Below are 26899 nucleotides of genomic sequence, written 5' to 3'. Positions count from 1 at the left end.
GAAATTTGTGTTTCCTCGGATGAAATCATTCAGAATGGTCCCTAGTATCACTGGGCAAAGCGGCTTGCTTTCTGCCAAAAATGCAGCTTTCGATGTAAATATCGCCGTAAGCCCTACTACTAGTTAGTAAAAAGAAACAGACAAAAAAAGTTCAAACGACATTCAACGTTATATTGACGGTTTATAATAGACCCCCGAAAAACGTCAGAACGCATCGTTCCAAACCACGTGCGAGTATGAATTCTTAATAATTAATTAATAAAAATAAAGTTTACGATTTGATAAAAACTGATAAAATACTATATTTTAGGTATTTTATTGTACAATTAAAATAATGAACTCAAAAAATACACAGATTATCACGCAATATTAATTATTTTACTTTTGAGAATTTCTACTATAGTTGACAAATAGTACTTATCCGCAATTCGGACCGTATCTTACAAAGTTTTTTTTTCACAAAAAAAAAGTTGTAGATTGAAGTGTCAGTTGATATTCGTTATTTCCATATTATTTTACTGAAATTTATTATTACTTTTAGTTTTTGTGTTCGATTGCGGTAATTAAACTTAATTGTTTGTATATCTTAAGAAAACATGAGTTAGTGATGCATAGGTAGTGATGAAGAAGGATTACATTTTTCAAGTTGTCTAATTGGTATGTTCTCACTGCCCCGGTGAAAAATTTTGTGTACTACACGAGATCAAAGTTATTTACATCTCGTGCGCTTATGAGTCCCTTACTACGCTCAAGATTCTAAATTAGATTCACTCGCTACGCTCGATCTATTATAGAATCTTTCGCTTGCACGGGACTCAAAATAAGCACTCGAAGTAATATCAACTTTTGATCTCTTGTTGTACAAATAACTATTATTGTATTTCAGCATACCAGATCTTGGTTTAATTTATTCCAGCATCGAATTAAAAAAAAGGCTTATATTTTGAATACCTATGTCACATAATTATAGACCCAATATAGACTTATTATTTATAAGCTATCAATTTACACGTTGTAGTGAGTTAGTTATTATGTTAGCAATTTTCTTTTTAAGCACTTTTTCTAAATTAATTATTCAAGTGTAATTACGAAATTTTTAAACGGGTTAATTTTTTGATACTGAACAAAAAGTTAATTTTGTATTTTTGTTTGTTCCATTTAAGTACTTATATAGGGTGACGGCACTAATCATGGACATGTTAAGCACAGTAGTACCGAGTAATGGACAGCAAAGGTGTAATGTCTTATAGCTTATAGCCCACCATACTTTGTGGTCGAAATAGCACACAACAGTACTAAATTTCTACATGTCAGATTGATTTCAAGCAAAAAACCTGGTAAGATCTTTATGATCTTACCAGGTTTTTTGCTTGAAATCTATCTGACATGTAGAAATTTAGAACTGTTGTGTGCTATTTCGACCACAAAGTATGAGAGGGGTCTTTAGAATCTATCACTACTTAACAATAGAGTTTGAAGTAGAGCCCATTCAAATTTATTCCACTGGTACAGTTTTTTTTCTTCTTGTTTTGGTAATCGTAGTTTTTAATCATTTATTTAAGTGTGATTACTTACACACACTCTTATATTAACTTAACAATAAAGTTTAGTTTTGTTTAAATATATTAGAACGCCTAGCCCGCGTGGTAAATTCTTCTGCTGACTACCACAATAATTTTAGCCATGAAATACGGCAGCATGACAATTTCTATATAGGTAGTCATAAAACTCTAAAGTAATTCGGGTTGTATTGAATTGGAGTCACGTCAGGGGCCTTAACTAGTCTTCAATTAGCAGTATAAATTTAGTGCAACTTTAATTAACGTAGAATTTTATAAATTGATCTAAAAGTTAACAGCTACTTACAATTAAAACTTGAGAGCTCGTGGGTGGCGTATCTTTACACCTCTTTAGGGAATAGCAAGAAAACTGATAGGGAAAGTAATTTAACATACGAACATAGACTAGGATTCCTAGTCTATGCATACGGAATAAAAGTTAATCTCTATTAATTCTGGTTTCCTATTATAAAGTACAAACCAGATGGTGACTTCAATGGTGCTGTCCCAGCCAATTGGCTTAGGGGGACCTGTTGGATTTAAGGTTTTGACTATATGGGAAAAGTTGCGCAGGTAAGTTGGTTCTAGTAATTTTGATAACTGTATTAGATAACATAATTGTCTATAATGTCCCACAGTAGCCAGGGGGCGCCAATATTGCGTGCCCATCCTCTCTAGGCACTAGTTTATAATTGTTGAGGATTCGCAAGCCACACTGGGGTGTGAGCAAGATATGAGCATAGCGCTGTGATTGTGACTACGTTAGTCCAAATAAAATCCAATCTCCTGACTGATGTGACTCTATTGTAGGTTTGGTCTGGAGTACTGTGACTTGCCGACGATGTTATCAAACGTTGCGACTCTACTGAGGCTTATGGCGTTAAACGTCGATGGAAGAGGTAGGTGTAAGCTGTATTAGAATGACGAATCCTAAGAGACAGTGGCGTAACTAGGCATGGGCAAAGCGGCCCCTCACCCACCACCTCGCACTCAAGGGGCCCTGTGGACGCCAAACCTTTTGATACCCTTGGGAATAGGTACACACTGAAAGAAAAGCGCCTCGCAGGTGCAACTTCGCTCACGCGTAGCTTCACGCTCAGCTAAGAGATTCGGAAAATGATTTCATCCCATTATGTACAATTGTATATATAATTTGGCAAGCCATTTCCCACAGTAAAAGTAGGCGGCAAATTAAAAAAAATTGACACAAAGGGTGATCTTCCCATAGAAAATATGAACTTCGCGCCTATTTCTAGTACTTAACAAAGTTAACTTGCCAGATTATTTTACGAGGATAGGTATGCTAAAAGTATCAAAAAGATGTGTTACTGAAATTCCAGGAACTCCTTTAGCGTTCGTGTTTCTGACGATAGTCGTTTCGATCGTGTACTTCTACGTGTACGTGGTCTCCGTGGCGTGGTTCGTGTTATGGCGCAAGACCGACGACCTGGTCGTGATCATCGTCAACCTCTCATTAGGCATCGCCTGCGCCATCTGCGTGGTTAAGCTCTTTTCTCTGCATCTGAACAGGTAACACAGCAAGCAACAAAATAAATAGGTATACAAAAGTTGACTTTCTTATCCTCGAAACTTGATTCAATGAAATTGTATCGCGTTAGACCCGTTAATGGCAGTAATTATTATGTGTACAGAATGCGAGAGTTTAAAGTGTTATATTGATCCTTATTTATCTTTGTGACATTTATATCACTCCTCTATTCAGTAGTTGGGGCGTGCATCAATAGCCAAAACGCAGTTTCAGTCTCAGTTAGCTGATCAACTGCAGAGGCGTAACTACAAGTGGTTTTCTATTAGAGAAGGGTCCTTATGCTTCATATGCAACAAGAACTATTCTATCAGAATTTCTGTAGGAATTTCAGAAAAAAAGATTCTTATTGCACTTGAAGCATAAGGAAGACCCTTCACATTAAGGTGACAAAACAGGCAAAATACCATAGGTGGGCTTCTGGCCCTAACCCTATCCTGGCCCGAAATGGTCCCAATTTGAGATTAATGTTATGTTCAATTTATTTGCGTTCGAACATAAAACTAATCTACTTAATATTGTTGCTAGCAACCGCGCAAAGAAAGCATGTGTAGCATACCTAGCATTCGACAAGCGCATAGACCGAGACAGCCGAATGTACCAGAATCTTCTCAAGAACCTGAGGATTGTGAAGCGCCGAGCCATCTTCGTCTGGACCATGCTGGTCAGCAACGGCCTAATTTATGTGTTAATGCCACATCTGCTTCCTGGAAAGCATTTAATAGAAGACTTGCAAGTTCTTTACGGTTAGTAAAATCGCACTTCAGATGTAGAGCCTATTACACAATACACAAGTCAGATTCTCCTATGTGCATATGAAATTTTTATTAGAAATCCCGACGACTGGCGAGAGTTAAAAAGCAGTGCATAATTAATACATCAGGTCTGGTTCGTGAAAGGGGTTTAGCTATAAATATTTCCATGTATTTACGGGCTGAGAGCTTTCACAGTAGGTATAGGTAAATTACAATATCCATAGAGAGAGAGTAATTCAATAACCGGTTAAACCTATTTGGTCCTAACCAACCTCTTTTTATGCAGGTAAGTAGCATGCGTACCTACGGTTTCACTTACAATAGTTATCCCTTATGGGCCAGCTTGAAAGCTAATGACTATGTCTCTACTATTTACCCATTCTCGGGTTCTATTCATACATTCAGCTGAACGACTGTCCGTTTGATTCATCTTTCCAGTGTCTTGGCGCATTTGCGAATCTTAACTTACTGTCTTATTGTTTCAGGACTAGAACCAATGTTCGAATCACCAAATTTCGAGATATCTCACATTCTAGTGGGTACGGCCGTGATGTCGCTGGTTTATGCGGCTGGGACCATCGGGTGCCTCCTCATCGTCGTCACAGGCTACATAGAAGCACAAATGACAGCCCTGAGCCATGAACTACTCCATCTCTGGGCCGACGCCCAAGCATTGACCTTCGGAGACGTTCAGAATCAAGAGAAACTAAGAAATCAATATATTAAACAACAGCTGGAATTCATCATCCAAGCGCACGCTGCCAACTTAGCCCTATTACGATTAACTGAAGACATTTTTAGCAACTCCATCGCCATCGAATTTTGCTTACTGGCGATATCTCTTATAGTTGAATTGCTGGGTGGATTAGAGAATACCTATTTAGAGATACCCTTCGCTTTAACCCAGGTCTCCATGGATTGTTTCACAGGACAGCGCCTCATCGATGCGAGTTTAACTTTTAAGGAAGCGGTGTATTCTTGTAAGTGGGAGAATTTCGATGTACAGAACATGAAAATTGTGTTGGTTATTCTGCAGAATTCGCAGACGATGGCGCTTTCGGCGGGGGGCATGGCGGAACTTCGATACACTAGTCTTATGACAGTGTTTAGGGCTATATATTCGGCATACGCGACGCTGCGCTCTACAATGCACGGCCATAAACCAGGCCATTAAGGTGCAGCTAGTAGGCCCAGAGAACGGAGTTTTTGAAAAGTCGTAGCTCGTAGCGCTGATTAGACAATACAACCGTAATGCCAGCTAAAAATTTAATAAGCAATCTAGAGTTGATGTAGATTCTATAGATCTAGAGGCTTTTCTAGGGGCTTTAGCGATTCGAATCCAGAGTTTTCGACTTTCGCTCGATAGAAAAAAAACACGAACATAAGTTGTCTAAAATGCACTTTAAAAAATTATAATAAATTTTGCACAGATACTAAAAATATGAAATGAGGAGTATCGGACTTGAGGCAATTTTTTTGTTTAAGTTAATTTTATTTATTATTTTGTGTTTTGTTAATAAATAAAGTAGGTTATGTATAATAGTTTTCTGAATAATTTCTAATAATGAGCAATATTATACTTGAGGGACTCAGTGTTTTTTTTTATCCCTTATAGGCTTATAGGGATAAGTTCAGCTTTGTACATTTTATATATTTTGTTTCATTGTATTTTAACCTGTCTTATGTACAATAAAGTGTTTTGTGTACATAAATACATAAAAATTTGGTAGAGTCTGTTCGGAAAGAGAAGAGTCGTAGAATAAAATAGAATGGCTACAAATATAATGAACACCAAAAAATACTTTGGTACCCTAAATAATAAAATCATGCTTACCATAAAACATAACTGTACACCAAAAAAATAAGGCCTAAAAATACAAAAGTACCACCGTTTTAATTACGACTGCAATTCAAATTGCATTGAAATACCAAATATATTGAATGATCACCAAAAATCATTAATGATCACCAAATCTTGAAGACCAAATTAATGCGATATTTTCACCTAAATAAACCACTATGATTACCAAAACATTTATACATATTACCAAATAAAGTAAACTGATGCCAAAATTACTAGCCCCTCCCGCTCACCCCCCGTACCCCGCACCGCAGACCTACCTAACTTAACCTACTTTTCTAGTAGCATTTCGTTATGCAACTAGAAGAGTAGGTTAAACTGCTATCAGTTAAGTGGGTTAGGTTAGGTTAGCACTGCGACCCTTACAGAAACGAAATGGTACTAGAAAAGTAGGTTAGGTTAGGTTTGAACTGCGACCTTTACAGAAACGAAATGCTAGTATAAAAGTGGGTTAGGTTAGGTTAGAACTGCGATCCGCACAGAACCTTAATGCTACTAGAAAAGTGGGTTAGGTTAGATTTCCACTGCGACCCATACAGAAACGAAATGCTACTAGAAAAATGGGTTAGGTTAGGTTGAAACTGTGACCCTTATAGGAACTAAATGCTACTAGAAAAGTGGGTTAGGTTAGGTTTGAACTGCGACCCTTACAGAAACGAAGTGCTACTAGAAAAGTGGGTTAGGTTAGGTTTAAACTGCGACCCTTACAGAAACGAAATGCTACTAGAAAAGTGGGTTATGTTAGGTTTGAACTGCGACCCTTACAGAAACGAAATGCTACTAGAAAACTAGCGTAGGTTAGGTTTGAACTGCGACCTTTACATAAACGAAATGCTGTTAAAAAGTGGGTTATGTTAGGTTTGAACTGCGACCCTTACAGAAACGAAATGCTACTAGAAAACTAGCGTAGGTTAGGTTTGAACTGCGACCCTTACAGAAACGAAATGCTACTAGAAAAGTGGGTTAGGTTAGGTTTGAACTGCGATCCTTACAGAAACGAAATGCTACTAGAAACGTGGGTTAGGTTAGGTTTGAACTGCGACCCTTACAGAAAAGAAATGCTACTAGAAAAGTGGGTTAGGTTAGGTTTGAACTGCGAACCTTACAGAAAATAAATGCTACTAGAAAAGTGGGTTAGGTTAGGTTTGAACTGCGAACCTTACAGAAAATAAATGCTACTAGAAAAGTGGGTTAGGTTAGGTTTGAACTGCGACCCATACAGAAAATAAATGCTACTAGAAAAGTGGGTTAGGTTAGGTTTGAACTGCGACCCTTACAGGAAAGAAATGCTACTAGAAAAGTGGGTTAGGTTAGGTTTTAACTGCGACCCATACAGAAACGAAATGCTACTAGAAAAGTGGGTTAGGTTAGGTTTGAACTGCGACCCTTGCAGAAAAGAAATGCTCTAGAAAAGTGGGTTAGGTTAGGTTAGAACTGCGACTGTTACAGAAATAAAACTACTACTAGAAAAAGGTGACGAAGTGGATTAATTAATTTAATAGGATATATTAAATACGATATATTAAATATTTGCGCATTTTTAATGAAAATGTGTTTACAATTTTGGTGGTCGTTTACTATTTTTGGGTTTACAATGATTATTTTGGAGTCATTTGCTTTAATAGGATAGCAAGCTTTAAAAATTTGGTTATAATTTTACATTAAAATGGAGTTCTAATTTTGCTGGTCATTTACTATTTTTGGGTTTACAATGATTATTTTGGTGTCATTTGCTTTAATATGATAGCAAGATGTAAAAATTTGGTTATCATTTCACATTAAAATGGGGTTTGAAATTTGGTAATCATTTACTATTTCTGGGTTAATAATGATTAGTTTGGTGTCATTTCCTTTAATAGGAGGAATTTATTATTTTAGGGTGGTAAAATAGATTTTTTTTGGTATTAAATTTTACAAAATCTGGTGATCAGTTAAATAGCAGCCAAATAGAATGTATTGGGCCCCTCTTTCCGAACAGACTCTATCAATGTTAGTTTTGTTCCATAATCTAAAATACCTAAATACCTACACACTGTCACTAGACTCCTTAGAGCTGTTTCCCACTGACGTCCAGTTTTTTGCAGGTACGGTTATTCTGCAGGATCCCGTTTTAGTAGTATACGAGCTAATATAGTAAGGTTCTAACGTTCACACGAGCATTCTGTTTGCGGGATACTGCACGCATACTATAGAAACCGGGATCCTGCAGAAAACCGTACCCGTAAAAAACTGTACGTCAGTGGGAAAGAACTCTTAGTCTTCAAATCTTTTTAGATATTAATATTGTATGCTTTGGTCAACTGCTCGCCAAGTATCAAAACCTTGCTATGAAACGTTTAAACTTGTAAATATATGCGTAAGAACTAGATCGTTTTATTGTATTTGATGATTACATTTTTATTTTTATGAAGGGTCATATACTAGGTAAGTATACTGTAAAACGCTGTACGATACACGTGCAAATTTCCTATTTTTCGCACTTGCATCGTAAATAACTATTATGTACCTACCTATTTGAGTTGCACGAGTAGGTAATTATTATCATCATCATCATCAGACTACTTTCGTCCACTGCTGCTGGACATAAGCCTCTCCTATTGCACGCCATTGAGCACGATTTGCGGCAACTCTGATCCAGCTCTTGCCAGCCGCCTTGCGAAGGTCATCGCTCCATCTAGTTCGAGTGGAGACCGCGTATGGGCAAACGTAGCGTATAGGACGCCCTCAAACTAGAGTATTATTATGCAACATCACAAAGCAACCAAGCAACAAGCAACCTCCATACGTTTCGTCCTTAATACTCAGCCTAATACGGTACCGTATAAAAAATAAGTTCAAAAACTAAAACCCGACTACTGCAAATCGCGCTCTAAAAAGTATGAAACAAGATAGAATTCTTATCTGAAATTATCATATAGGAAAATTATAAGAGTTATCATTTTTTTATATATTTACAGAGATATTCAAAGGATCGCCGTGGACGTATGCCACGATTATAAACTTTAAGGTAAAGTGGCATACGACCACGGCTATCCTCTGAATCTCTGTAAATAGATAAAAAAATGATATCTCTTATAATTTTCCTATATGATAATTTCAGATAAGAATTCTATCTTGTTTCATACTTTTTAGAGCGCGATTTGCAGTAGTCGGGTTTTAGTTTTTGAACTTATTTTTTATTTAATTAATTTTGGGGTCAGGATTTCGTTACTTACAATAATATTTGAAGTCACTTAATATTACTTTTGCGAGGGCGTTCTCAGTACAGACATGCACGCAAAGCGCCGCATATATCGGGCTACGCCCGACAACCTTTGGCATGAAGGCGCCTTCGGCGCCTGGCTTTGGAACGCGTACAGCGAGCCTCGTACGTCGGGCTACGCCCGACTCTTTTAGTGTGAGGGCGCCGAAGGCGCCCGGCTTTGGAACGCGTACATCAGGCCTCGTACGTTGGGCTACGCCCGACTCTTTTAGTATGAGGGTGCCGAAGGCGCCCGGCTTTGGACCGCGTACAGCACGCCACGTACATCGGGCTACGCCTGACCCTTTTAGTGTCGCCTTTTGGACCGAGTCCGGTGCGTCACATAGGTACGTTTCAGTATGCTTCGCCTGACCACTGCGAATTTTAACGAGGTGAATATACTAAGATTACTAAGCAACTTTTACCATGGGACCAAACCCGAGCTCGTAAAAAATTTGCTGATCTGGACTTCTATACCTATTTACGTTATAAAATATTGCAGGTCATTAAAAAACACCATGTATATAGCGGCCAAACAAATTTCTTTTGAAAAATCCTTCTTGTATCGCCGTAGTCGCGTAACACGCGGATAGATAGAATCCAGAGCGATTGTAGATTCGTAGTTCGAATTACCTACCAGATTAATTGATGTTTTATCGGGTGCATGCAAGCAAAGCCGGATGCAAAAGCTAACAATATGTATATATTTGAAATGTGCTAATTGAGCTCTTTCAAATGATATACAACACGTCATCATTACTTATTTTTATTTTTTTGGTTCGTGACTTTATGACCTCTAGAGGGCGCCGTGTTCATTTTTTGTGACGTCATATAGCCTATAATCAGCGGACGATTAAGACGTTTCGAATGACACGTCGTTTGTCAAATTTCAATGAGTACTTTAGAAGTTATGAGGGAACAGATGAACATACATACATACATACCCACAAACATACCGGTCAAAATCATAACCCTCCTTTTGCGTTGCCGTAGTCGGGTAAAAACTGGGTGAAAAGACACGATTTTCAACTTCAAGGACGATTTTCGCCAATAATCCAAACGATAAAAGTAAACATTTTTGTGGTATTTCATAAGATTTCAAGAATAAATTATAATTATTTTGTGTGAGTTATGTTAAACTTATGGCATTCAGTGGGTAGTGATTAGAAATGTGATTTGTGTTTACCCGAATATTTGTTAATTAATCTGTCGGTAGTCGCGAAAATGACCCTTCTCTCCTACCCGCCAATTCAAATGATAATAAAGTATAAATGTAACTTACCATGGGATGGACGATTCATTCTCGCTTTGGCGCTTGAACCGGTAACATAGAGTAGGAAGGCTTACTGCTTGTTAAGTTAAGAATGTCGAAAGTGTTGAAGTAAGAACTTAAGAGTAAAATAAAGGTAATTGATTGTACGAAGGACTTTGATTCATCACAAGTCAGAAGTGGGAAAACGGCGCGCACAAAAGGACCAGAACGTGTGAGTACCTAGTATATCTACATATACATATTTTATATACTTACTCTGACGTTATGGTAGTAAGTTTTAAGTTGTGTAATGCTTATAATCTCAAAACCTGATTAATAATATGCAGATACGCGATCATAGTCAAGTTGAAGTAACGAATGTAGACTTGTTACGTAATTTATAACTCTGCGGGTAATCAAAATTAATACAGGCACTAAGCGAGTTGAAAACCCTAACTTTTAGTCATGTTACTATTAGTGTGTACAGTGCAGTAGTATGTTATTTTTATTTTTGTGTAATATCAATGTTTAGCGAAGTTGAATACAATGGATACGAACTGGATAAATATTTAATGAATCCGTTAGCAATTACAATACAAACATGTACTGTACGTGTACCATTAAAGGCAAGTACGTTTATTGTCGTTAAAGGAACAATTTTATTTAACTGATTTTAAATTTTAGTGGTTCTAAATTTTAATATGCCCATATTGTGAAGAGACATGCAGAAAATGCAGAAGTTCTCGGTTGTTATGCAGATCTAGTTGAAATACGTACTGTTGAAAGTGTTTACATACATGTGCATCCTATATTTGAGTTTCGAATACTGAACCTAATCTATTAAATAGTAGGTATGTTTAGTATGAGATAAATGATCCAATAGCCAGTCATGCTTGATAACCGCCTCTGGTTAGTTTTGAATTTTGAAATGAATGAAGGGTGTCTTAAGTGATTACTATGTACCTATCAACTTTACATCGTTCGTTTCATTACTGTGATAAATCTTATCTTTTGCCATTTGTTTGTGACATATTTTTAAGTTATTTTTTCAGTTATATACTGATCTTCATACATGTCCAGAATTTGCACATTTTTTTTTCTAAGTTCTATGACAAGTTATATATTGGTCGGTTGATTGTTTATAATTTTATTTGGATTATATCTAACATTTTAGTGTTACTGGTAGTATTTTAGTGTACCTATGTAGGTGGGTAAAAGTGTAGTTAGCATGTAGTTAGTCACCAATGTCACCATGTATGTGGTGTACTATAGTCAGACTCTAATGGTTCTAGATATCATGTAGGTGGTATCATATTGTATGCGGGTAAAAGTGTAGTTAGCATGTAGTTAGTCACCATGTATGTGGTGTACTATAGTCAGACATTAATGGTTCTAGATATCATGTATGTGGTGTCATATAACCGGGTCTAATGTTTCGTTACCTATGTAGGTGGGTAAAGGTATAGTTAGCATGTAGTTAGTCACCATGTATGTGGTGTACTATAGTCAGACTCTAATGGTTCTAGATATCATGTAGGTGGTATCATATAACCGGGTCTAATGTTTAGTTACCTATGTATGTAGGTAAAAGTGTAGTTAGCATGTAGTTAGTCACCATGTATGTGGTGTACTATAGTCAGACTCTAATGGTTCTAGATATCATGTAGGTGGTATCATATAACCGGGTCTAATGTTTACAGCCAGGTAGATGTGCTGTTTATGAGTGTAGCCATGTAGTGTGCTACCAGACAGTCCATAGATGTGGTATTTAGTACGGGTTCGCCGTTACAATCGAAAGTCAGAGTAAGGATCTGAAGAGTTTAACGAGTTTAATGAGATTAGTTTGAGTTTAATACGAGTTTGAGTTTAATACGAGTTTGAGTTTAATACGAGTTTGAGTTTAATATACGAGTTTGAGTTTAATATACGAGTTTGAGTTTAATACGACTTTGAGTTTAATACGAGTTTGAGTTTAATCCGAGTTTGAGTTTAATACGAGTTTGAGTTTAATACGAGTTTGAGTTTAATACGAGTTTGAGTTTAATACGAGTTTGAGTTTAATACGAGTTTGAGTTTAATACGAGTTTGAGTTTAATACGAGTTTGAGTTTAATACGAGTTTGAGTTTAATACGAGTTTGAGTTTAATACGAGTTTGAGTTTAATACGAGTTTGAGTTTAATACGAGTTTGAGTTTAATACGAGTTTGAGTTTAATACGAGTTTGAGTTTAATACGAGTTTCAGTTTAATACGAGTATGAATTAAAACCAAAATTTTACTTTGCTAATCCGCGAAAAGATAACGTGCTAGTCAATCAGTGCTAACCCGTTATACTTACTTGCGTATTTTTACATGCAATTAATATTCCCACCCTCCCACCGCAAAAATAAATACGCAAATAAATATAACAAACCACCACCAAAAGAATAAACCTCGACACGTGTTTCGCCTCTCTACGAGGCATCCTCAAGAGTTGTTGACGGTCTGACGCCCGGCAACGGAATGACCTGTCTAGAATGGTCGGCCATATTTATACCTTGACCACTCCCCCTACCGTGCAAGTGTGAGTGAGATGGAAAAATTCGTAATAACGGCGATGACGCAACATTCAATTGTTCGTTAAGAATCATGCCCCTATTGTTGTACCTAATTATTTCCAGTTGTTCCAGAACACCCAAACGCAATCCCTTTTCGCAAACATGTAAAATATCAAAAGAATGATTCTCAGATAAAGTGTGACCTGTATCTAATAAGTGCTTTGCAAAATTGGACTTCTCTGGATGGTTATGTCTATATGACGCAACATGCTCTTTATACCTAGTAGTGAAACTACGGCCCGTTTGCCCCACATACACTTTATTGCAATCGTCACAGGTAAGCTTATAAACTCCAGACTTTTTCCCATTCTCGATCTTATCTTTGCCATTGCAAAGCTTCGAGTGCAAAGTATTATTTGTCTTAAAGGCCACAGGAATGTCATTTTTGGACCGTTAGTTAATATTTTCGTAAAAGAGATAAAATACATTAATATATTTAAAAATAATACAAAATTAATACCTTAACTACTAAATATAAAATACCTCCCCCAAATCCCCTGCTTCTGGCATAGACCCCAGAATGCTGGCGGCATTACCTCTCTGCACCGCCAGACTCAACCTCTACGTACAGAAGGAGCCCGCTCTGTGGTCCCCCGAGACACCTATCAGACGTTCCGACACCTTTTTAATGAATTTTTTGGTGTCGGACGACCATGGACCCATAGTTTCTATAGCAAGCGCCGCAAACTCATACTCATTCATTAAGAAAGAGTATTTGCGGCGCTTCATTGTTTGGGCTTGGTCAGCGGCAGTCCCAGGTTTCCGAGCCGAACCGTTCACGTGGGACGGAGCCAAAGTGTCGACGCAGGTGGCGTCCCACGCCAAGGCGCAGCCCAGGTTCCAAGGCACGAGAGTGCAGCCATCGGGTCTCTTGCCATCCACGGCACAGAGAAAGGCAGGGAGCGCTAACACACCCGTCGTGCGGATACCAAGACCGCCGTATTTTATCGGAAGAATCGCCTGCGACCAACTGGAAGGTGTGACCGTAATATTCAAAATTCTGCATACGGTGTCCTTTAGCAACTTATCCACATTATCTGTGATCGAAGTAAATTTCCAGATCGGGGAGCAGCGGAGAATGTACAACAATTAATTAATTAATTAATTATTATTGTATTCATCTCTTTATTTATTTTTCGTCTTAAGTTAGGTTTGTTATAATATGAATATAAAAGTAAAATATAAAAACACTTACAAAACAATAAAAAATACATATAAACACATTATAAAAAACCTAACCTAGGGTGCCGCCGGCAGCGGGGCTTGGCCCAAGCTGCCGGTGGTCAGGGCCGCAGAGTGAGGAACCGACGTACTATACGCGCCGTGTCCAATATTACCGCCTTCTGCATCTGACCCTTGATCCAACCACCCAGCGAGAGTCTCTCTAGGTGATGGTCGAGACTCTTCGCTATGAGACCGTTCGCTGACACAACTATCGGAACAATGATCGTCGAGTCAACATCCCACATGGCGGTAATCTCGTGAGCTAAGTCTAGGTACTTGCTGGACTTGTACTTCTCGGCTTTCACGAGATTCTCATCATGGGGGATGGTGACGTCGGCGAGCACGGCCCGGCGCTGCGATCGGTCTATCAGCACGATGTCAGGCTTATTGGCGACAATAGTCCTGTCGGTGATGATAGATCGATCCCAATAGAGCGTGGCACGACCATTCTCGAGAACAGGCGCAGGTAAGTACTTGTAGTACGGTACTTCGCGGTCCACAAGGCCGTATAGAAGAGCAAGTTGCTGGTGAATAATCCTGGCTACGAGATTATGTCTGTGCAAGTACTCACCGTTAGCAAGATGAGAACAACCGGAAATGATATGCCTGAGTGACTCTCCGGGACGGCGGCATGCCCGACAAATGTCGACCGTACCGTCCTTCAGGATATATTTCCGATAGGTAGTTGTTCGTCATCATCACTTCGTCCGCAATTGCACAGGCAAAACCCTCGGTTTCTCCGAAGAGGTCCCCGAATCGTAACCAGTTCACCGACGCGAGCAGGTCCACATCGGGTCCCGTGAGGGCCTTGTAGAACCGCCCGTGTAGCGCCTTACTCTCCCATGCCGCCTTGCGATCCGCAGTACTTAGTACCACAGGTTTGCGCCAGTTCTCATTTGCCAAGGAGAGCGGCGTGAGGTTCCTGTCTACTGCCACCACATCACGATGCATCCCACACTCGTTGTTAAGGAAATAATTCCTGAGATTGTACACCTCGCGGTTATGGAGATCCTTGGCGTTTAGGAAGCCTCGGCCTCCACACTTCCGTGGGATGTACAATCTCATAACTGACGAGCGTGGGTGTAGCATGCGATGTGTGGTGAGCAGTGACCGGACCCTCCGATCCAGGGCGTCCAGCTCGGTCTGAGTCCACCTTAGTATGCCAAAGGAGTATGTGAGAAGAGGCATTACCCAGGCGTTGAAGGCGCGCACTTTGTTGCCTCCTGACAAAAGACTGTTAAGGACTTTTGTGAGCCGACTGAAAAAGCGCTCCTTCACCGACCGTCTAATACCCTCGTCCTCAATACCCAACGACTGTGACATACCAAGGTATTTATAGGTCTCTGATTCAGAGATAGACCTGAAAGACATTGTCTCAGAAAGTTGTAAATTTGTTGAATTTACAACCTTCCCCCGCTGTACATGCATAACCGCACATTTATCGACACCAAACTCCATGTTGATGGCACTACTGAAGACTTCGGTGGTTTTCAGTAGCTCCAACAAGCCTTGGGTATTTGGTGCAAATAATTTGAGGTCATCCATGTACAGAAGGTGAGAAATAACTTCACCCTCTCTCCAAAGCCGGCAACCTAGTCCCAAATCCTTCAGCAAGGTGCTGAGGGGATTCAGAGCTAGGCAGAACCATAGCGGACTCAGACTGTCGCCCTGAAATATTCCTCGCTCAATCCTTATAAAATCCTGTGGGCCAGGTCGGTCATCCCCGCCTCCTGGTTGACGAAGGACTGTGGTCCACTGCCCCATACACGCGCTTAGGAAGGCTCTCAAAGCTGCATCAACTTTGTACAGCTCTAAGACCCTCCCCAGCCATGAATGAGGCACCGAATCATAGGCCTTCTTGTAGTCAATCCAAGCGGCTGAGAGGGCCCCCTTGGTCCGCCGGATTTGTTGGCAGATGGTCATGTCTATGAGGAGGAGCTCTTTAGTACCACGGGACCCAACCCTACATCCATTTTGAGCAGAGGCCAAAATATTGTTTGCGACAATGTGCGCGTTGATTTTTGCTCTCAAAATGGATGTAAGGAGCTTGTAGAGTGTAGGCAAGCATGTGATGGGTCTGTAGTTCTTCGCTTCCGTGGTACTACCGGACTTATAGAGCAGGAAGGTGACACCAGTTGTTAAGGAAGGTGGGAGAGAACCAAGTTCGAGGGCTTGTTGAAATTGTGCTGCTAAGTAGGAGTGCGAGCATCGGAACCATTTTAGCCAGAAGTTGTGCAATCCATCCGGCCCAGGACTTTTCCAGTTCTGGGCCGTGCGGATGGCACAACTTACGTCATCGGGGCTGATGGTGACTGCCCCCATAGGTTCAATGGACTCGCACTCACGCTCGACAACACTCATCCAACTCCCCTCGGTGTGTCCGACAGGCACCGACCAGATGCTACGCCAGAAGTCATTCATGACAGTAGCATCCGGTGGCCGCGAGTCGGATGCACGAAGGTTGGTTTCCTCCCACCTTCGGTACATCTTCCTTTGGTCACTCTGGAAAAGACGATTCTGCTGGAATCGGTCCACACGCTCTCTATAGCGGCGAATACGGTTTGCCCATGCATAGACTGTATTGTATTCATTATTGTTAGTTCTTCAATTTTGCATTCGTGAAATAATTTTTTACCTACCCAATTCAGAGAAAATCTAAAAAAACTACCTGTTTTCTCCATATCCTTAAAACGGGGTCGATAGATTCAATAATTAATCCAATCATCTTTTAGAGAATTATAAACTAATAGTGATTGTATTAATTAGTCGTTGATGATACGTTGAATAAATTAGGTTATTAACTTTAATAAACAGTTTTTTTTTTTTCAATTACATCTGTTTATTATTTTACTAGCTTTTGCCCGCGACTTCGTCTGCGTGGAATTAGTAATTTGGGTACCATAATTTTTTACCTAATCTGCTTTTTATTACATCCTTCTTTTCACCCCCAAAATGGATGACTAATTAGTCAAAAATGCGTGCTTTCTTTATTTGTAACGAAAGGTCTTTTGAGCCCTTTTTAATTTAAGATATAATTTTCTTTTCTGTCGTCATGTATGGATCAGAGTGTTGGGCCCTAAAGGTGACGGATGAAAAGAGATTGCATGTAGCGGAGATGAGAATGTTAAGATGGATGTGTGGCGTGACGAGAATGGATAGGATAAGGAATGAGTATATAAGAGGAAGCCTGAAAGTTGCACACATAACAGAAAAAGTAAGGGCAAATCGCCTAGCGTGGTACGGGCATGTGATGCGAAAGGATGAAAGTCATGTGACGAGAAAGGTATTACGAATGAATGTGGAGGGAAGTACGAGGAAAGGAAAACCGAGGAAAAGGTGGATGGACTGTGTGAGAGATGATATGAAACGAACGCAAGTGAATGATTAGATGACGGGTGACAGAGATGTGTGGAAGAGAAAGACATGCTGCGCCGACCCCAAGTGAATGGGAAAAGGGCAAGAGAATGATGATGATGATGATATAATTTTCTTTTATTTATTTTATTGATTAATTTTGACGTGATAACGTCTTATAAATCGATGAACACCGGTAGCATGCACGAAAAAGTGTCACGTTGTGGATAAATCTCCATGGTAACGTTGTGGACAGATCTCCATGGTAACGTTACGTAATGTAATGGTAATGTTTTTTCTCAAAAATGGACGGCAAAGTCGACTTTGCCGTTTAAAAAATAGGTTGCGAAGCGCGTAGTTTATGGTCAGTCAAAAATTAAAAAGTTAAAAACATTGCAGTCTCGATTTTGGGACTGCAATGTTGCATACAAATTCCATTATTTGACGAGTTCCAAACTTTTTAAAAGTTGAAATGGCCATATCAAATGAAGGCACAGGCCCATTAAACAGCCAAACAGATGATTAGTACCGCGACTATTTAGCTGTCTCAAATAGGTTGGCGTATTTTCGGCAGAAAAATACACTTCTATTTTTTTATTAAAAAAATAAAAAGGCGGCAAAGCTATTTTTTTCAATTGTTTCTACTTTTTTCTGTGAAAATATATACGTAAGAAAGTTGCTTTTGTAAAATATTTCTATGATATTTATATTTCTTGCACCATTTTTGAGAAAAGCACTATATATGACTCGGCTGAAAGGCTACTTGCTGGCTTCGGATTCAATTAAACGTACTCCCAAGGTCGTCCAATTAAAACGAATCCTCAGCCTGCAAGTAGCTACTTCCGAGCCTCGACAATAATGTACTATTACCCGACTACGGCAACGCAAAAGGAGGGTTATGATTTTGACCGGTATGTATGTGGGTATGTATGTATGTATGTTCATTTGTTCCCTCATAACTTCTAAAGTACACATTATAATTTGACAAACGATATGTCATTCGAATCGTCTTAATCGTCCGCTGGTTTTAGGCTACATGACGTCACAAAAAAATGAACACGGCCCTCTAGAGGTCATAAAGTCACGAACCAAAAAAGTAAATTAAGTAATGATTACATGTTGTATATCATTTGAAAGAGCTCAATTAGCACATTTCAAATATATACATATTGTTAGCTTTTGCACCCGGCTTTGCTTACATGCACCCGATAAAACATTAATTTATCGGGTAGGTAATTCGAACTACGAATCTACAAGCGCTCCGGATACTATCCGCGTATTACCCGACTACGGCGATACAAGAAGGTATTTGCAAAAGAAATTTGTTTGGCCGCTATATACATGGTGTCTTTTAATGACTTAATAAATGACCTGATAAATATTTTATAACGTGAATAGGTATAGAACTCCAGATCAGCCAAAATTTATGAAACAGCCGTACAAGAGACGTACGAGGCACGCTGTACGCGTTCCAAAGCCGGGTGCCGAAGGCGCCCTCATACTAAAAGAGTCGGGCGTAGCCCGACGTACGAGGCACGCTGTACGTGTTCCAAAGCCGGGCGCCTTCGGCGCCCTTAAACTAAAAGAGTCGGGCGTAGCCCGACGTACGAGGTACACTGTACGTATTCCAAAGCCGGGCGCCGAAGGCGTCCACATACTAAAAGAGTCGGGCGTAGCCCGACGTACGAGGTACACTGTCCGTGTTCCTAAGCCGGGCGCCGTAGCCCGACGTACGAAGCTCGCTGTAGGCTTTACAAAGCCGGGCGCCTTCGGCGCCCTCATACTAAAAGAGTCGGGCATAGCCCGACGTAAGATGCTCGCTGTACGCGTTCCAAAGCCGGGCGCCTTCGGCGCCCTCATACTAAAATAGTCGGGCGTAGCCCGACGGACGAGGTACGCTGTACGCGTTCCAAAACCGGGCGCCGAAGGCGCCCTCATACTAAAACAGTCGGGCGTAGCCCGACGTACGAGGTACACTGTACGTGTTCCAAAGCCGGGCGCCTTCGGCGCCCTCATACTAAAAGAGTCGGGCGTAGCCCGACGTACGATGCTCGCTGTACGCGTTCCAAAGCCGGGCGCCTTCGGCACCCTCATACTAAAAGAGTCGGACGTAGCCCGACGTGTGAGGCACGCTGTACGTATTCCAAAGCCGGGCGCCGAAGGCGTCCACATACTAAAAGAGTCGGGCGTAGCCCGACGTACGAGGTTCACTGTACGTGTTCCAAAGCCGGGCGCCGTAGCCCGACGTACGAAGCTCGCTGTAGGCTTTACAAAGCCGGGCGTCAGGCGCCCTCATACTAGAAGAGTCGGGCGTAGCCCGACGTAAGATGCTCGCTGTATGCGTTCCAAAGCCGGGCGCCTTCGGCGCCCTCATACTAAAAGAGTCGGGTGTAGCCCGACGGACGAGGTATGCTGTACGCGTTCCAAAACCGGGCGCCGAAGGCGCCGTCATACTAAAAGAGTCGGGCGTAGCCCGACGTACGAGGTACGCTGTACGCGTTTCAAAGCCGGGCGCCGAAGGCCAAAGTCGTAGCCCGACGTACGAGGTACGCTGTACGCGTTTCAAAACCAAACAGTCGGGCGTAGCCCGCCGTACGAAGCTCGCTGTACGCGTTCTAAAGCCGGGCGCCTTCGGCGCCCTCATACTAATAGAGTCGGGCGTAGCCCGACGTACGAAGCTCGCTGTACGCGTTCCAAAGCCGAGCGCCGTAGGCGCCCTCATACTAAAAGAGTCGGGCGTAGCCCGACGTACGAGGCGCACTGTACACGTTCCAAAGCCGGGCACCGAAAGCGCCTCCATGCCAAAGGATGGCGCAGCCCGATATATGCGGCGCTCTGCGTGCATTTCTGTACTAAGGATGCCCTCGAAAAAGTAATACAGCATGTGTCTGACCATCGGGCTTTAATTCCAGGGCTTGATTTTACTCGCTAAACTGAGCTACTTTTACTATGGGACCAACCCTAAAATCGGGGAATTTTTTTTTGGCTTTTTCATAGAAAACGTCGACAGCCAAAATTTATGAAAAAGTAAAAAAAAAAATTCGGGATTTCGGGGTTGGTGCCATAATAAAAGTAGCTCAGTTTAGCGAGTAGAATCGAGCCCTGGATTTAAAGCCCGATGGTCAGTAACACCCTGTATAAAGTGACTTCAAATGTGGTATTATCTATGAAAAGGGACCTTATTGTCGATGGCGCTTACGACACTAACATCGATGAGCACTAAACGTAGTAGTTTAAAATTGGTGATTCTGGCCCATTTTAGTTATTTTGATTTCCAATTTAGCAATTAAGTTTCTTTGATTACCACCACCATATTTACAGACTTTTACAAGGATTTCATGCATTATTTTCTAGTATATATAACTTCAGTCCTTGAACTACGTTATTGCTTGTCAGAAACACGACGGCTCATTATTTTCTCGATAGAATCTTAAGTTGAAAACATGCCTAACACTGTCTTTATTTCCTTATGTTAGAAGTACTAGGACGAAAATGTATATGAAACTTACTTCAGTCGATAGCTTTTAAGTAAATCTTCATTATTGCTTGTCCTTTTATCGATACGTTAATTTTTTCATTCATCATTTGATGAATTCAACATTTTGCCTACTAAATTACACCCTACGCGGCAATACCTTGCGCCTATTCCTCACGCCAGTACGCCCGTGACCACTGTCAGCGTCGGACCTGTGCTAGTTTAGCGGACGTTTCATAAAATGGGTAATCACAGTATAAATATGCAAATATGTTATACACACAATGTTTTTCAACATACTTACGAAGAAAAGCAAAATAATTCTTAAATACGGTGACATTTCAGACATTCGTCCGTCATATTGTCATTTTATAACAAGTTGGGCAGCAAAGGCACACACCCATCTAACCAATCCGGAATTCAGTCACGATTGATAAATTGTGTAAACATATTTTAAAAGGCTATAAAATTAATCAAATTGAATAATTTAGACTGGTCACATTTTTGTAAAAATCGATTTCTTCTGGCAAAACATATTACTTTTTGGCAACCGGGTTTTTTAACCTAATTAGACCCCGCTGAATCCGAATTTGCCGGTTGCTTGATCGAATTCTTGACTGGAAGTGAGATATGTGATATTAAAGGTCCCTTTTTTTAGTTTTTCGTAAATAACTCGTAAACGGTGGCCAATATAAAAAAAATGAACTAATAATCTACACAAAATTTTCAATAAAAAAGATTCAGTACATTTTTAGCAGGGATCAATATTTAAAAAGATAATAAAGAGGGAAAGTTAATTATAATAAATTCCTTGTTTTTATTTTTTCGTGAATAATTTGAAAAGTATGACTCATAGCAAAAACAAATCTTACACATAAATCATCATCATCATCATCATCTCAGCCATAAGACGTCCACTGCTGAACATAGGCCTCCCCCTTGGACCTCCATACGTGCCGGTTGGAAGCGACCCGCATCCAGCGTCTTCCGGCGACCTTAAGAAGATCGTCTGTCCATCTTGTGGGTGGACGTCCTACGCTGCGCTTGCTAGTCCGTGGTCTCTACTCGAGCACATTTCGACCCCATCGGCCATCTTCTCTGCGTGCAATGTGGCCTGCCCATTGCCACTTCAGCTTGCTAATCCGGTGGGCTATGTCGGTGACTTTAGTTCGTCTACGGATCTCCTCATTTCTGATTCGATCACGTAGAGAAACTCCGAGCATAGCCCTCTCCATAGCTCGTTGAGCGACTTTGAGTTTTGAGATGAGGCCGATAGTGAAAGACCACGTTTCGGAGCCGTAAGTCATCACTGGTAACACACATTGAGTAAAGACTTTCGTCTTGAGGCACTGAGGTATGTCGGACGAAAAGACATTAGGTAGTTTCCCGCACGCTGCCCAACCGAGTTGGATTCGGCGGTTGACCTCTTTCTCGAAGTTGGACGTACCTAATTGTACTACTTGTCCTAGGTAGATGTACGAGTCAACAACTTCGAGTACCGAGTTCCCAACAGAGACTGGGATGGGCACAACATTGGCATTTGACATAAGTTTCGTCTTGTCCATGTTCATTTTCAAGCCCACCCGTTGTGAAACTCGGTTGAGGTCATCGAGCATCATGCTGAGTTCCTCCATCGACTTTGCCATGACTACGATATCGTCGGCAAACCGAAGGTGAGTGATGTATTCGCCGTTGATGTTGATGCCAAGTCCTTCCCATTCCAGGAGCTTGAAGGCGTCTTCCATTACGGCAGTAAACAGTTTCAGAGAGATAACGTCTCCCTGCCTTACGCCTCTTTGCAATGGAATCGCCCTCGTGCTCTGCTCCTGTACTCGGACCGACATGGTGGCGTTATTATACAAACACTTCAACACTTCGATGTACCGATAGTCAATATGGCATCGCTGAAGAGACTCAAGCACCGCCCATGTTTCCACCGAATCGAAGGCTTTCTCATAGTCCACAAACGCTAAGCATAATGGCAAGTTATACTCTTCGGTCTTCTGTATAACTTGCCGCAGCGTATGGATGTGGTCTATGGTACTATAGCCTTTTCGGAAACCGGCTTGTTCGGGAGGCTGGAAGTCATCAAGTCTGTGTTCGAGACGGTTCGTGATGACCCTTGAAAACAGCTTATAGACATGGGTCAGAAGCGTGATGGGTCTGTAGTTCTTCAATAGGTTGTTATCACCTTTTTTGAAGAACAGCACCACCTCGCCTCTATTCCATGTTTCAGGCGTTATGCCCGAGGCGGAATTAAAGAGCTTCTGGAGGACTTTAAGTACCGGTGTTCCACCCGCTCTCAGAAGCTCTGAAGTGATTTCGTCTTTGCCCGGCGCCTTGTTGTTCTTAAGCTGCTTCAGGGCCATCCTAATCTCGTACAGACTGATGTCCGGGATATCTTCGGTATAATGTCGGGACAGCTTGGCTCTTGGATCTCCTACCAAGCTGTCAACGGGCTTTGCGATCGAAGTGTATAACTGTCCATAGAACCTCTCGATCTCACCTAAAACCTCCGCTTTGCTCGACGCTATGCTGCCATCTTCCCGTTTCAGCTTTGTCAGCTGGCTTTGCCCAATAGACCCTTGCTTTGCTTGCGTTGCTTTGTCCTTTGCGAACACTTTGGAGCCTTGGTTTCGCTCAATAGTCTCTTTAATACGGTTAGTATTAAAGAGACGCAGATCATGTCGCAAGGACTTAGATATACGTCTATTGAGCTGCCTATATGACTCCGCGTCATCGGGAGACTGCAACTGTAGCGAGCGTCGTTCAGCCATGAGGTTTAAGGTTTGCTCGGTCAATTTCTGAGGTCTATCTTTACGGCGGGGTCTAAAAAACTTAGACCCTACTGTGTGGACAGTTTCCACTAGCCCGTCGTTGATTTCGTCCACTGAAGCCAAGTTCTCTAGGCAAGCAAAGCGGTTAGAGAGCTCGAGTTGAAAGCTTTCGGGGTTTTGAACATGGGCTCGAGTAGGTCGGGGCGTAGACTTCATCAGGCTGGACCTTTCAAGTTTAATATTGATATTCAGTGTGCCTCTTACGATTCGGTGATCACTACCGGTCTTTACCCTGTTGATCACACATAAATAATAAACATAAAATTTCCTACAAGAAACATGTAGAACACTTTTCGCTAGGATCAATATTTAAAAAGACAAAGCAGCCGGTAAGTTAATTACAATCAATTTTAAAGTCCCTTTTTAGTTTTTTGTAAATAACTCGTAAACGGTGTCCCATAGCAAAATAGGTTTTATGAATAAATAATCTACATAAAATTTCCTGCAAAAAACATCTAAACACTTTTCTCTAGGATCAATATTTAAAACGATATTAAAGGAAGAAAGTTCATTACAATCAATTCACATGTCACTTTTTTTAGTTTTTAGGGTCCCGTACCTCAAAAGGAAAAAACGGAACCCTTATAGGATCACTCGTGCGACTGTATGTCTATCTGTCCGTCTGTCACAGCGCATTTTCTTCAAAAGTACTGGACCAATTAAGTTGAAATTTGGTACACACGTGTAAATTCGTGACCCAAAGACGGACATCTTACGTAAACAAATGAATTTGAAACATGGAGGCCACTATTTAGCCAAGGGGGGTTAGTTAACATTAAGAACCTATTTTGCTATGGGCCACCGTTTACGAGTCATTTACGAAAAACTTAAAATAGGGACCTGGAAATTGATTATAATTAACTTACCCCCTTTAATACCTCATTAAATATTGATCGTAGCGAAAAAGTGTACAAAACCTTTTTTGTGGACAATTTTATGTTCAATATTTATATATAATATTTTTTGCAACTGCCCCCGTTGCAACCGTTTACGAGTTATTTACGAAAAAAAAGCGACCTGTGAACTGATTGTGATTAACTTTCTTCCTTTAATATCGTTTTAAATATTGATCCTAGAGAAAAGTGTTCAGATGTTTTTTGCAGAAAATTTTATGGAGATTATTTATTCATAAAAACCTATTGTGCTATGGGACACCGTTTACGAGTTATTTACAAAAAACTAAAAAGGGACTTTAAAATTGATTATAATTGACTTACCGGATGCTTTGTCTTTTTAAATATTGATCCTAGCGAAAAGTGTTCTACATGTTTCTTGTAGGAAATGTTATGTTTATTATTTGTGTAAAATTTGTTTTTGCTATGAGTCATACTTTTCAAATTATTAACGAAAAAATAAAAACAAGGAACCTTAGAATTTATTATAATTAACTTTCCCTCTTTATTATCTTTTTAAATATTGATCCCTGCTAAAAATGTACTAAATCTTTTTTTATTGAAAATGTTGTGTCGATTATTAACGTTTAACAATTTTTTTTATATTGGCCACCGTTTACGAGTTATTTACGAGAAACTAAAAAAAGAGACCTTCAAAAAGTGATTATAATTAACTTTCCCGCCTTAATATCTCTTTGAATATTGATCCTAGCGAAAAATTGTACGGAATCTTTCTTGTAGGCAATTTTATGCAGATTACTTATGTTTAAGAAAATTTTTGCTATGCGCCACCGTATAAGAGTTATTTACGAAAAACTAAAAAAAAGGGACCTTTAATATCAACTATCTCACTTCCAGTCAAGAATTCGATCAATCAACCGGCAATTTCGGATTCAGCGGGGTCTAATTAGGTTAAAAAACCCGGTTGCCAAAAAATAATATGTTTTGCCAGTCGAAATCGATTTTTACAAAAACATGATCAGTCAAGTATACACTCATATTGTATACATATAATTAATAATTATTTAGGTACACTCACCGACCTCACCGTCTTACCTACCATTTTTAGGGTTCCCTACCCAAAGGGTAAAACGGAACCCTATTAGTAAGACTCCGCTGTCCGTCCGTTCGTCCGTCCGTCTGTCAGCAGGCTGTATCTCACGAACCGTGATAGCTAGACAGTTGAAATTTTCACAGATGATGTATTTCTGTTGCCGCTATAACAACAAATACTAAAAAGTACGGAACCCTCGGTGGGCTCAGTGGGCGAGTCCGACTCGCGCTTGTCCGGTTTTTAATTTCATTAAGTACTCATCAAAATTCGAATTTACTAATAAATCTTTTTCAATATTAATTGCCGAACTAAAAATCCCGGAACTGACGATTCAGAATACCGATGTCGTCAGAATAAGGACGTAGACGTGCTGCGCGGGAATGGTGCGGTGCACCGCGCGGGGCGCCCGCCTGCCCGTTCTACCACTCGTCTGCTTCACCCCCTTGAAAACGTAAAACTCGAGTATAAGAGCGCCTTAAATATTCTATACACTTTTTCGCTAGGATCAATCTTCTTCTCCTTCAACCTAGCGTTTTAGCTAAGCGTCCGGTCTTCAGCATCCTCTGGTGTGAGTAGATTTTAAGTAGATTACTTATGTATCAGAACATTTTTTGGTACAGGCCACCGTTTACGAGTTATTTACAAAAAATATTAACAATTGATCATATTTAACTTTTTACCTTAAATATTTTTTTAAATACTGATCCTAGCGAAAAAGTGTATAGCATATTTAATGTAGACAATTTTACGCAGATTACTTATGTATCAGAACATTTTTGCTACAGGTCACCGTTTACGAGTTATTTATAAAAAACTACAAAGGGACCTTTAAACCCGATGACTGATAAGTTCATCAGCGTCACATAACATAAATTGACCTCCGCATTGGATAGACAGCAACATTGAATGTTCCAGTAATCAAAGAAACTTAATTGCTAAATTGGAAATCAAAATAACTAAAATGGGCCAGAATCCCCAATTTTAAACTACTACGTTTTGTGCTCATCGATGTTAGTGTCGTAAGCGCCATCGACAATAAGGTCCCTTTTCATAGATAATACCACAAATAGTTAGTAACGAAGTCATGACCCCAAAATTAATTAAATAAAAAATAAGTTCAAAAACTAAAACCCGACTTCTGCAAATCGCGCTCTAAAAAGTATGAAACAAGATATAATTCTTATCTGAAATTATCAAACAGGAAATATTATAAATGTTATAATTTTTTTAATAAAAAAATAAAATGTAATAT

At 40.3% G+C, this 26899-nt stretch overlaps 1 protein-coding gene and 1 long non-coding RNA gene across 3 annotated transcripts in view; one reads left to right on the top strand and one right to left on the bottom strand.

The window, feature by feature from the left end:
- The window catches only part of LOC134797460 (uncharacterized), a 356765-nt gene that overhangs the window by 288231 nt on the left and 41635 nt on the right, over window positions 1–26899 (bottom strand). Inside the window, exon 1 of one of the 2 annotated variants that reach the window (XR_010145085.1) lies at window positions 12493–12692. The exons of the other annotated variant lie outside the window; for it this stretch is intronic. This is a non-coding gene — a long non-coding RNA (uncharacterized LOC134797460). Of the gene's footprint in view, window positions 1–12492; window positions 12693–26899 lie in introns of those variants that run through there. 2 annotated transcript variants of the gene reach the window in all.
- On the top strand, window positions 2044–5034 carry LOC134797326 (uncharacterized). Its single transcript, XM_063769547.1, has 5 exons — window positions 2044–2132; window positions 2370–2458; window positions 2900–3060; window positions 3569–3851; window positions 4346–5034. The coding sequence occupies exons 1-5, from the start codon at window positions 2044–2046 to the stop codon at window positions 5032–5034; spliced, it is 1311 nt and encodes a 436-aa protein (XP_063625617.1).

The sequence above is a fragment of the Cydia splendana genome, chromosome 15 (genome assembly GCF_910591565.1).
Source record: "Cydia splendana chromosome 15, ilCydSple1.2, whole genome shotgun sequence".
Taxonomy (NCBI): domain Eukaryota; kingdom Metazoa; phylum Arthropoda; class Insecta; order Lepidoptera; family Tortricidae; genus Cydia; species Cydia splendana.
The sequence above is the reverse complement of the archived record's forward strand: the minus strand, read 5'-3'. Positions and strand labels throughout refer to the sequence as shown.

Excerpts from the sequence above, each read along its gene's own strand:
- LOC134797326 (XM_063769547.1), top strand. The coding sequence starts at position 2,044 with ATGGTGACTTCAATGGTGCTGTCCCAGCCAATTGGCTTAGGGGGACCT. Across the intron at positions 2,459-2,899 it reads GTTAAACGTCGATGGAAGAG|GAACTCCTTTAGCGTTCGTG; the intron begins GTAGGTGTAAGC and ends CTGAAATTCCAG. Across the intron at positions 3,061-3,568 it reads TCGCCTGCGCCATCTGCGTG|ATTAATGTTATGTTCAATTT; the intron begins GTTAAGCTCTTT and ends TCCCAATTTGAG.